Source organism: Pyrus communis, chromosome 10 (genome assembly GCF_963583255.1).
Source record: "Pyrus communis chromosome 10, drPyrComm1.1, whole genome shotgun sequence".
Lineage (NCBI taxonomy): Eukaryota > Viridiplantae > Streptophyta > Magnoliopsida > Rosales > Rosaceae > Pyrus > Pyrus communis.
In genome coordinates, this window is record NC_084812.1 from 3674044 (window position 1) to 3685593 (window position 11550).

The window sequence follows — 11550 nt, forward strand, 5'->3', positions numbered from 1 at the left end:
TAAAATCCTAGATCCGCCACTGGTTGCGGATAGGGAAGTTAAAGCAAGTTGCAATGATCATATAAAAGCTTTAGTTTGTGTGTTGAGTTACTCCTTGACATGGCAGTTATCTCAATCATATATATTAAGCAGGACATCACTAACATGGATTTTTGCAAACATTTTTTCTTCTTCTTTTGTTTGGATAAAAAATTGTTGGTATTATATTTGATCATCATCATATTTTGATCCACTCAGAGCCATCAATGAAGGTAAGGGAAATAAAGGGCTTGGCTTCCTCATCAGTGAGTTCTCTGCTCCACGAAACCCTCCCTGCAAAGCGAGCTCCTGGTCCTGTGCACTTGTATTGCCCATAAAACACAGTCCTGCAACAACCAAAAACACCATATCCAACTATATCATCACAAAACCCTACTCATCAATCTTCATGCGCATGCCACTACCACCAAATTGCACAATGCCAAAAACATCGAAACCAAACCTAACTCACCAAACTATACACACACAGACATAAAATATATATATTAAGCACACATATATAGGGACCAAGGACTAGTAAGTGGCTTATATGACGTTGGTTTTCTTAAAATATGCCAACATGAATGGCGTAATGCATGAGTAGGTAGATAGGGTTTTTAGGGTTTTTATATACATGCACTGGCGTTATGGTGTATTACACGTAGGGTTTGCAGCAGAAAAAGGCAAAAGGACATGCAGGCATGTTTAGGTCGTCTGTGTAACCGTCCATTTTGTGTTATCAAATGCCAAAGGTGCCCTACTTCTAATAATAATGAGCTAGCTAGAACACAACTTTACTTAAGTTTTGTCTCATAGGAGCATGATCTATTTACATCTAAATCCACCTACTAGACTCTACCTTATTGGTTGTGATGAGGCTTTAGGGTTTTACAAGGGTACGTTAATGTATTGAAGAAGAACACCTAATAGAAATTTCATCATTTGAGAAACCATTTGACCCACTGAATGATGTATCTACCGCTTAAGGGGTCTACAACACCATATGATGGGCTTTAGTAAGTTTTCGTACTAAATATGCCAAAATTAATACCCTAGTAAAATTGAAAGTTTTAGAACATGGTTTTTGCTTAAGTTGGCTCATATGGACATGATCTAGATGCACCTTTACCACTTGCCACTAATTCATTGGTTGCGGTGAAGTTTTAGGTGTGGTGCACGTACTGTCACTTCAAGTCTTCAACATTTTACCACATTACCTGAGGGGTTATTTGTAGATGTTTGTATTTAATACGTCAAAACACCCTAGAAAAAATGAAGTTTTAGTTCTAAAAACTATCTCATGATCCTACTTTTGAAAAATGAAAACTATTGTGTGTGAATGACACCATGTACCGAATGCACTATGCGACGTACATGTTACGTTGATATGATGTATCGAATCCAACAAGATAAAAGAAAAGAGAGGGAGAGAGAGAGAGTTACATTTCACGATTAGGGTCACCCCAGTTGTACCAGCCTTTAGGGATGATAATGTCGTCCATGTACGTGTAGGCAAAGACCACCCTGGAGAAGGGACCCCAAGCCCTACCAAGATAGAGAGCTCCTGAACCCGTGACCTTACAGTTTACAAATGAGAAGCCCGTTTCCTCCAACATACTGCTTCTGCCTTGCGCCGTGAGTGCTCCTGTGTTCTGTGCTATTGCATGCACGTGACATCCCTGTACAGTTGCACTTAGCAATTTCAACATTTACATATTCATGTGGCTATATGATATGAGACTGCAAGGTCAAGACATATAGAAGACGCCAATAAATAGAACATGCTTTGATTTAACTTCATGATTTGACAAAATCCACAGTTTTTTAAGCATGCCAAGCAGTGAGCTGTAAGAAATGAAAATTAACAAAGAAATGAAAAGAGTAAGGGCATTGTTATTTGCAATTCGAAAATGTCGTTCAGTATTCGTTTCACCGCAATTTTTCTCGTGTTTTGTAAGGGAAGATTTCACGATGACTCTTATGTGTAATTTTGGGAATAGAATTAAAATACATATGAAAATCAATCAACATGAGAAATGCAGAGTTTTGCATGTGGAGTGAGACTTATTTACACCCCGGTACATTACTATGTCATCCTGAGCCAATATGCAAGCTATGTGGGAAAGATTAACGCATCACATACAATTATTCATTTAGGATGCTATGATGGTGTACAAGAGTGTAGGTAAGTCCTTCTCGTCCATGTGTCATTGTACAAATTCTTACGATTATGCAATGATGCAAGAAGACGGTAAATTATAGGATTCTGGAATGAATAACTGTATTATATTTTTGGATCAAAGGCTAAAAGAATCCAAAAATAAGGTGAAAATTGATCTAACCTGAAATAGGGAGAGTCCATTTCCAAAGATGAAATCCACAGAGCCTTCAATATAGCAATCCTTGTAATAATGCCTTCCCAAATGATCATAGAGTGTGTCTTGTGCCCCCAAAAAACTACACCCCAAGAAAGCTGCTGTATCAGCTGATATTCTAAACGCCACTGCCTGCTTCCCAATTGCTCCTGGTTTGGGGACTGGTGTAGTGTTCTGCACATTAATCGTACAATCATATATCGTAACAAGAGAGTTCTCTGTTCAGGACGTCCATAAAAAGAGACTGAGATTGAGAAAATTACCTTAAATGTAATGTTTCTGGCAATAAAATAAGGGGAATTGACAGCAAAAGTTGCAGAATTAAAAGTCCCCATGGGTTGTTTTTTTGGACCAGATGGTGTTTGAGCTGTGTCTCCCCATTGAACAATGGTTTTATCTGCCCCTGCTCCTTCTATGGTTATAAATGATTTCAATGGAGGTATATTTACCTTCTCCCTGAAAATTTTTACCATTCCACACCTTCGTTAGTTACCAATTCACCACATAACAAGAATGTATGACAATTAACAACATATGAAAAAGTGCAAAAAAGTAAATAAAAAAGAGTATTTTCAGTCGGTAATGATTTTTACACTCTCGTGTTCTTCTTCCAAAGATATACTTACGTGTATATTCCGGCATGTACTTTGATAACAACTCTCACGAGATTGATGAAGGGGAGAGAATCAATGGCGTCTTGGATTTTTGTGAAGTCTCCTGCATTAGGATTCTTGTCCACATGCAGAGTGAAAGAAGGAGAGAGCTTGTTCTTTGCTGCTTTGAAAACAGAGTGTTTGAGGCTTCCAACAAACTTAACCCACTTCATGAATTGCTGTTCTGATAATTGGGCTCGAGTCATGTTCTTCGTTAAGTGCACGTTTCCGGCCGGATTTCCCGGTCGGAGTCCCTTCGAATGGCACTGTGATGGGGTTGAATAGAGGAGGAGAAGAAGAATAAGAACATAGAAAATGTGTTGGAATAATGTTGACATCTAATTTTATGGCAGGAGGTAAAGTGAGACGCAAAATAAAAATAGGAATGAGAATGAGAATGAGAATGAAGGGAGTATAGAGACTAGGGAGTATGTTATTATTAGGGAAAGGAATTCCAAGTGCATTATATATAGAGAGAACGAAGGGGTTTGATTTGGTTTGGTTTATATACAAGTTGGTAGCTTTTGTTTTTAGGTGGAAAGTGATGCTTAATTGGAATCAAAGACTGAGAATCAGTCACGGGTGCTTCTATGGACATTCATGTAATGAGAGGGAGAGAGAGAGAGGGAGAATTTAAGCACTTTCTGCGTATAAAAATTGTTGTCAAATGTTTTTGCCCCTTTTTGTGTTGTAGTTGCTTGTTGGTGCCCGTGAGTGTCTCTCTTTCTGTTTGTGTGTGAGTGTGAATATATTATTGTGACTTGTGAGGGGGAAATGGGTTGTTTTACGTGACTACAAATATTAAGATAATGTTTTGTGAGTTATAAAACCCACTTCCTAGCTTCTACCGACCTCTTAATCATGGCCGTCAGTAGAACATGGGGTCCAGTTATGCACCATTTGATTACTATCTAAATATGTGGTTATGGTTAATCAACGTTTTAAAAGACATTAAGAGCTAGTTGAGCGACAGGTTGAGGCCTAACGCCTAGGCAGTTAAGACTATCTCCAACTGACCCGGTCAAAGGGTCATAGGGCTAAAAATAGTTTAGAATGACACAAAAATCATCTCCAACCGAAGGCTAGATCAAAAGGCTTGTGGGCCCCACCGCGCCAAAACCTCCAAATCAGGCCAGCAAGTTGGTCATTTCAAGCCAGCCAGCCAGCCCTCCAACGGCAGAATGTCAAGCTTGACTTTATGGCAGGTGCAACAATGCTACACTTTCTTCATTATTGTGGCAAGTGGCACTCAAAATATGTCTGAAAACCTTATTTTAATATGATAGTTTAATTTAATTAACCTTATTAATTCAATTAAAATAATAAATTATTGAGGGGGTTATGTTTGGCCTATAACCCTTTGGCCCCATCGGTTGGAGATGAGTTTTTTTTTGTAAAAGGGCTATGTTTGGGCATGGCTCCTTGGCTCATTTGGTTGGAGATGATATAAAATATGGTATGTCATTGTTTATTAAAATATAATTTCTTGCAAGGCTATAGAGCTAAACATGGTCCTTTGGCCCTCGTTCAGTTGGAGATTGCCTAAGCGGATTTAAGTAAATTTATTATATCAAATAAATAAGTGTCTGCTTATACTTAAAAAATACATAATTTCATTAAGATACATAAACTGTAAAATAGAATGACATATATATTATAAAGTATTACAACATAATGAAAACATGGACAACAAACATGTAATATGTGTTCATCTAAGAATTCAACTAGTCTCTTACAAAAAAAAATGCAATATATTTTTTTGTCGAAATGAGAGTCGCGACCTGGGCGGGTTTGAGCAGACTAGACAAGCACCTAAGCAGGTTTAGGCGCTATTTCTTAATTTTTCAAACGCTTAGGGATTAATCGGGCGGTAGTGAGCTGCCTAGGTGAGGATTTTTAGAACAGTTCAGGAGTAGTTGATGGTGTGTTGAGGAGAAAAACTTACTTACAACATGAATAATTGAATTGGTTGTAGACTGCTCTGAAGGAAAATATTATTTTGAAGGAGAGAAATACTGTGGGATTTTCTCAAAAGTGGAACTCTCTATTGATTCTCCCAAAATTGCAACTTATGTTTTTGTCATAATATTTTATAATTTTAACACATGAATTAACGTTAAACGAAAAGTGGTAAATAATTTATTTGAGAATTTCACTTTCAAAGAGTCCCGTAACGTTTCTCTTTGAATGCTCATCATATTGATATTCTAAATCAATAATGTAATATACTATCATTCATTTTAACATTTAGCATGATAGTGTATTCGTGACTCAACATACCGTCACAATTACAAGAAAATTCTTACCGAGCTGAGAGGATCGCTAGGCCCACATGCAGAAGTAGACAAACTGACTCCCTCAAACTTAAGGCCCTCTTGGAAGCATGCCACGTAAACAAACTTGTGTGGGGGAATTTTGGTGATGTGCAAGAATTTTATCTGCACAACTTTTGTTTCTGGTCTTCTTTAGTACTTGCACTACAAGTTGGCTCTCCTTATTCGTGTCCAAAATTAATTTAGCTGCTTTCTATTGTTTCTTGATAGAATAAGACACTGTTTTAAAAATTTCCGGCTAACGGGGTCTAAGTTATGTCTAGATGTTAGGCAACTTACCACAGTTCTAATTAGTTTTTAGGTGTTTAAAAATTAATAAAGTGCATCTAGATCTGTTTAGGTATCCGTCTAACCCATCCGGTGGTCGCGGGTTGCCTAGCTTGAGGGACTTATCTAGGTCACAATTTTCATTTAGACAAAAAATATATAACTTTCATTTTGTATTTTATTTGTCAATAAAATGTAAGAGACTTGTTAAATATTTGGATGAACACTCATTATATGCTTGTTCCCCAAGTTTTTAAAATGTTCTAATACTTTATAATCTATATTTTATTTTATTTTACAATTTATATTTCTTAAAACAATTATTTATTTCTTTAAACATAAATAGGCACGTATTGATATAAACAATTTGTTTCTTCAATAATCTGTCTGTCATATCCTATGTTCATAATCTATGTATTTTATTCGGCAAGGTATGAGACAACAAGAAAGTTAAAAATTAGTATCAAATAATTCAAAAGGAATAAAGTAACAACATCGTATCATAGCGAGAGGCCTTTTAGTCCAATTGTAATTTAAGTTGTAGACGATCATCACTAAAGTTCTATGAACATTGATAATAATTCACAATTTTACAGTAATTCTTAGTGATAGATATGTTATGTTGTCAGACAATCGTTTTGTTGTTAGATTTAAATGTCAGTAACCTATTGTTAACCGCTCTCAACAGTTTGTAATTGTTGATGCAATCGGTCCTTGCGTTTCTGATGTTGTTGCCTCCATTAACACCGTTACTTTGAGATTTTGTGGTCTTGGATAATGGTACCAGTCCTGTGACTGTGATTGTTGTTAAAGTGTTTTTGGATCTAAAAAATATTTTCTTTAAAATCTGTTTAGTCGTTTTAAAAACAGGAACTAGTTGTGCGGAACCTTTGACGGGGGAGCCCTAGATTTACCCTTATTTACTAATTGACCCCTCGGTTGTTTGCATGATTGCATTTACTTCACTCCAAACTATTTGAAAATTGCGTTTTAGTGCTTTTGCAGTTGAGAGGACATATTTAACAGTTAACACTACTGTCAGTAAAGTCTTCGGCCTTGTTCGTCTTCTTCAGCTCCTCCTCCCAGCTTTCTTCTGCTCAAAGGTTTAATTTTTCTGGTATATTTTAGTAAATTTTGCTTCTTTAATTTTTGTGAAAATAATTTGGGCTTTGTTTTTCTTGACAGGAAAAGAAAAATCATGCACTAGAGTCAGATATGGAAATTGAATCATTAGCAGCAAGTTGAAGGGAAGAGAAGAGGTTGTGCTTTCTGTAAAAAAAGGTAATTAAACTTTGATCAATCAATTTGCAGAGATTTGTATTATAACTAAAGTAACAAGATGATATTAGTGAGAGATACTCTTAGTGTTAGTGTAACTAGTGCTTAAAATATCGTTATCGGTAGAAATGTTGATATGCAAATTTGTGGAAATAAGATGGATATATCGATATGATATCGATTTCAGTTGCCTTTGATAGAAATGATGGAAATTTGCAAAAGAAAGTGGAAATTTAAAATGAAACTTTAGGGATCGTCAAACTCTGGTTTAGACGAAATATAAGAGTTTTTCTGATATTTGACTGATATGTTAGAAATATCAACGAAATCTATTGATTTAAGAGTTTCTCCTATATGGGAACTGAAGGATAGCATTTTTCTCATTAATTATATAAAATGTTAACCTTTTCTGGATGATTATCTTGTTCTTGTCGTGAATTTCGATTCGAACTAGGAGGATCATTGTCTCATGAATGTGTATACTGATATACACTAGGACCTCTAACTTTGTATTGAAAGATTGGATTCCATGGTGAAGAAAACAGCCAAAGCCAATTTGCTAGCAATAGCCACCTCCTTCACTTTCCTTCTCTTTTATCCTACTCCACAATCCTCCTACCACTCTCTCTTCATCTCCAATTCGCTTTCAGACAATGCCTCCATATCTCACCACCTCTACACCCTCACCCGCCGGCCCCATGTGGCAGGCCTTGAAGCCAACGCCGAGGCTGCAGCTTATGTCCTCTCCGTTTTCACTTCCTCCAATATCAAATCCCACATTGCCCCTTACCGTGTGGCCTTGCATTATCCGGTGTCACGCTCCTTAACACTCACGCTGTCACCACAAGAATCCCCTATCAGTTTCCGTCTTGAGCAAGAAATCTATGAGGGTGATCCTTATGCTGATGTAGCACATGAAGTCCTGCCCACTTTTCATGCTTATGCAAAGTCAGGAAATGTCACTGCCCCTGTGGTTTATGTCAATTACGGACGTTCAGAGGACTATGCAAGATTAGAACAAATGGGAGTAAATGTTTCGGGTTCGATTGTGTTGGCAAAGTATGGAAAAATTTATAGAGGGGGCATTGTGCAGATTGCATATGAGGCAGGTGCTATAGGGGTTCTAGTGTATTCAGATAGGAAGGACTATGGCGGTGGTGGATGTGGGGCAAAGTGGTTTCCAGATGATAAGTGGTTGCCACCAAGCGGGGTTCAAGTGGGAACAGTTTACAATGGACTTGGTGACCCAACCACACCAGGATGGGCAAGTACTGAAGAGTGTGAGAGGCTTTCAGATGAGGAGGTGGAGAAGTCAGGGGATGTTCCATTGATTCCTTCACTTCCGATTTCAGCAGTAGATGGAGAAACCATTTTGAGGTCTATCGGAGGGCCAGTTGCAGATGAGGATTGGCAAGGGAGTGAAGATGCCCCAACTTATAACGTTGGACCAGGTCCCGGGATTGTTCATCTCAGTTACACAGTAAGTCTCAAATCAAGTTTCAAGTGAAGCAATTTCATGTGTTTTGTATATTCTTACACGCATTGTATGTATATATGACTGAATATATGATACAGCGTGCTATATTTGTATTAATTTTGGATATTGGTTTCAGGGGAAGCAAGTCATAGGGAGAATTGAGAATGTGATTGGTGTCATAGAAGGAGCAGAGGAACCTGACCGGTATGTTTAAAAAATTTCAGCTAGAAGTCTCGAATTTTAGTATCAGCATCATTCTGATTTGAATGTGAGCACTTCTACCTTAGCATGATTATTACTCCTTTGCCAAAACTATGTAGATTGGTCATTCTGGGTAATCACCGGGATGCATGGACATTTGGAGCCGTTGACCCAAATAGTGGCACTGCAGCACTGCTAGAGGTAATTGTGGATTTGAATTATATATCATCATCAAGTTCCTTCATAACAAGGAAAACTTAGCAGAAGCTACTTCTGATGTGTGATGTAGGTTGCCCAAAGATTAGGGAAGCTGCAGAAAAAAGGGTGGAAACCTCGACGTACGATTGTCTTGTGCAATTGGGATGCAGAGGAATACGGCCTGGTCTCTCATTTTCTCCCTCTTTCTTTCTTTTTGTGTGTGTGTGTGTGTGTGTATCAAATTTATATCTTATTTTCTATATCTGAAGTTTTAAACTAAACACGCACAGATAGGATCAACTGAATGGGTAGAAGAAAACAGGGAAATGCTAGCTTCAAGGGCTATTGCTTACTTGAATGTTGACAGTGGAGTACAAGGTCCAGGATTCTTCGCCTCCGCCACTCCGCAGCTTGATGAACTGCTTAAACAAGCTACTCAACAGGTACAGCGAAATATTATTGATATGCTCACCCTACTTGTGCATATGGTAATGGGGTAGCAAAATATGGTGTGCTACATATACGTGGATGCTTAATATGATTTAGAGTTCCAATTTTTTCTTCTGATTTCTGTCATAAATTTCTCACCCATCTTAATCGTATTCAATATTGGCTGTTGAAGGTTAAAGACCCGGATAACTCATCACAAACTCTTTACCAATCGTGGGTTGGTTCCAGAACTTCGCCTAAGGTAAGAAATTGCTTCACCGAACTCCTCCATATAGAATTTCAATGAAATTCCAGAAGGGCATCATACCGGTGATAAAAACAAAAAAAAAAAACAGTACAATTTCTGTCTAACCAGTAATCAGAAGTATTGCGCTAATTTACCATAGAAAAATGTTGGAAGATGATTTTCAACAAATGGATTTTAAAAACTTGATGAGTATGATACTGCTAAAAATCTGTATTTTGCATACAAAGATTGGCAGGTTGGGAAGTGCGGGATCAGATTTTGCAGCTTTTGTTCACCATCTTGGAATTCCGGCAACTCACATGGCTTTCGGCGAAGGTAACATATTAGACGTGACCTAAGCTCTCAAACCATGTTGCCACTGAAAAAATAGGAAACATTATGCTTTTAATTACTAAGAAACATATCTAACATTGCAGGATACCCGGTGTACCATTCAATGTATGATGACTTTATATGGGTGCAGAAATTTGGTGATCCGATGTTTCATAGGCATGTTGCAGGTCAGCCTTTACGATTTCTTTCTTAACTGAACACATCTCAGACAATTCTACTTACATCCCCCTTGACAATTTAATTCAAGCACCTAGATTGAATTGATTGGTGTCGATCACAGTTGCAAGTGTATGGGGTTTGGTAACTCTTTGGCTCGCAGATGCAGAACTTTTGCCTTTTAATTATCTCTCGTGCGCAATGGAGCTACAGGTACGGAAAACATTTTCTTCTAATCAACCACTACATGCACTCTCGAAATTATAAAATGCATCAGTTATGGGAGACACTTGTGCAATACAAAATAATATATTGAAACTCTGAATGCCAGACTTATGCGAATGACTTGGAAGATGATATTTCGGCCACGAACATAGACCTAACTCCTCTGTTGAAGTCCATTGAAGAGCTCAAAAGAGCAGCCACAGAAATAAACAACCAAAGAAAGGTATTGATTGAGTTTCCTATTACTCGTGATCAAACACTTTCATTTCTTATGATTACAGAACTGAACCATGATTCTCCAGGAAATAGAACAAAACAAAGGTTGGCAGTTGACATGGAAGAAACATCATTTGAAGGTGAGAGAGTTGAATGACAGACTAATGATGGCAGAGCGTGCATTTACAGATCAAGACGGACTATTTGGAAGGTCATGGTATAAGCATTTGGTATGTTCCTTACAAGTCGTCATGTAAATTGTACTAAAGTTTTGTTTCCGTTGCTCTTTCATTTGCGTTCAACCATCTCTCAAAAGCGTTTTGTTTTCCTCACATGGTAATCTCGGATTTTGATTGTTACAAGATGGACTAATTGGTATGGAACTTTTGCAGATTTATGGGCCTTCGAAGTATGACGACTATGCGTCGGAATCCTTCCCTGGCATATATGATGCTATTGCAAAGGCGAAAATTTCGAACACCGCAGAGTCATGGAAATTTGCACAGCATGAAGTTTATAGGGTCTCCAGAGCTGTGAAACATGCATCACAAGTCATCAATGGCGAACTAACATGACAAACATCAGTAACAAACAACCACATGTATTTCCCCTACTTCCAATCAAACACGTGTGAAGTTTTCGTATTTTGGAAATGTGTTCGATGTGTTTGTCACTGAAATATTGCAAACATCTTGTGAAAAATAATGTGAGAGGGAGAGAGAGAGAGATAGTACTACGCACTTTGAAGTGAGATAAAATGAAAATGCTACAGATCAATGTAAATATGTGGGTTGGACAGATCAATGTAAATATGTGGGTTGGAGTAGTAGTTGGCCTCCAATAAATATTGAGAGTTAAATATCTCAACCACACAACATCTTGATAGTTGGTTGTCTTCAATTGGATAAGAGACTTTTCAGTGTATCTAGAACGAGTCGATGCATCATATTTTATAATACAAATGGAAGAGCACGAAAAAATATATTCTTTTTTCACTTATAATATAACTTGTGAAGTACTTACTATTACTATAACACGTAGAGCACCGGTTAGTGTTCTGTCATTGAGAACCAAATAACACGTGAAGTACCGGCTTGTGTTTTGCTAGGGGAAATATTACAAG

General features: G+C 37.6%; 2 protein-coding genes across 3 annotated transcripts; one reads left to right on the forward strand and one right to left on the reverse strand.

The window, feature by feature from the left end:
• LOC137749011 (probable pectinesterase 53) lies at positions 1 to 3478 on the reverse strand. Its single transcript, XM_068489190.1, has 5 exons — positions 3020 to 3478; positions 2657 to 2849; positions 2361 to 2567; positions 1462 to 1697; positions 1 to 365 (listed from the first exon to the last, which is right to left on the reverse strand). Exons 1-5 carry the CDS (start codon positions 3382 to 3384, stop codon positions 218 to 220), a joined length of 1149 nt encoding a protein of 382 aa, XP_068345291.1. The 5' UTR covers positions 3385 to 3478; the 3' UTR covers positions 1 to 217.
• Positions 3479 to 6653: 3175 nt separating this feature from the next.
• On the forward strand, positions 6654 to 11351 carry LOC137746460 (probable glutamate carboxypeptidase LAMP1). Of its 2 annotated transcripts, none has more exons than XM_068486474.1 (14): positions 6654 to 6749; positions 6832 to 6927; positions 7379 to 8404; positions 8538 to 8605; positions 8722 to 8803; positions 8892 to 8984; positions 9091 to 9243; positions 9423 to 9491; positions 9725 to 9812; positions 9914 to 9997; positions 10111 to 10199; positions 10318 to 10434; positions 10514 to 10657; positions 10820 to 11351. In XM_068486474.1, exons 3-14 carry the CDS (start codon positions 7454 to 7456, stop codon positions 11000 to 11002), a joined length of 2121 nt encoding a protein of 706 aa, XP_068342575.1. In that variant the 5' UTR covers positions 6654 to 6749; positions 6832 to 6927; positions 7379 to 7453; the 3' UTR covers positions 11003 to 11351. The 2 variants fall into 2 exon arrangements, with proteins under 2 accessions (XP_068342575.1, XP_068342576.1); XM_068486475.1 differs by having other exon boundaries at positions 7421 to 8404.
• Positions 11352 to 11550: the final 199 nt, after the last annotated feature.

Excerpts from the sequence above, each read along its gene's own strand:
- LOC137749011 (XM_068489190.1), bottom strand. The coding sequence starts at position 3,384 with ATGTCAACATTATTCCAACACATTTTCTATGTTCTTATTCTTCTTCTC. Across the intron at positions 2,850-3,019 it reads GTACATGCCGGAATATACAC|GGAGAAGGTAAATATACCTC; the intron begins GTAAGTATATCT and ends AAAAATTTTCAG. Across the intron at positions 1,698-2,360 it reads ATGGACTCTCCCTATTTCAG|GGATGTCACGTGCATGCAAT; the intron begins GTTAGATCAATT and ends GCAACTGTACAG.
- LOC137746460 (XM_068486474.1), top strand. The coding sequence starts at position 7,454 with ATGGTGAAGAAAACAGCCAAAGCCAATTTGCTAGCAATAGCCACCTCC. Across the intron at positions 9,244-9,422 it reads TTAAACAAGCTACTCAACAG|GTTAAAGACCCGGATAACTC; the intron begins GTACAGCGAAAT and ends TGGCTGTTGAAG. Across the intron at positions 10,658-10,819 it reads GGTCATGGTATAAGCATTTG|ATTTATGGGCCTTCGAAGTA; the intron begins GTATGTTCCTTA and ends GAACTTTTGCAG.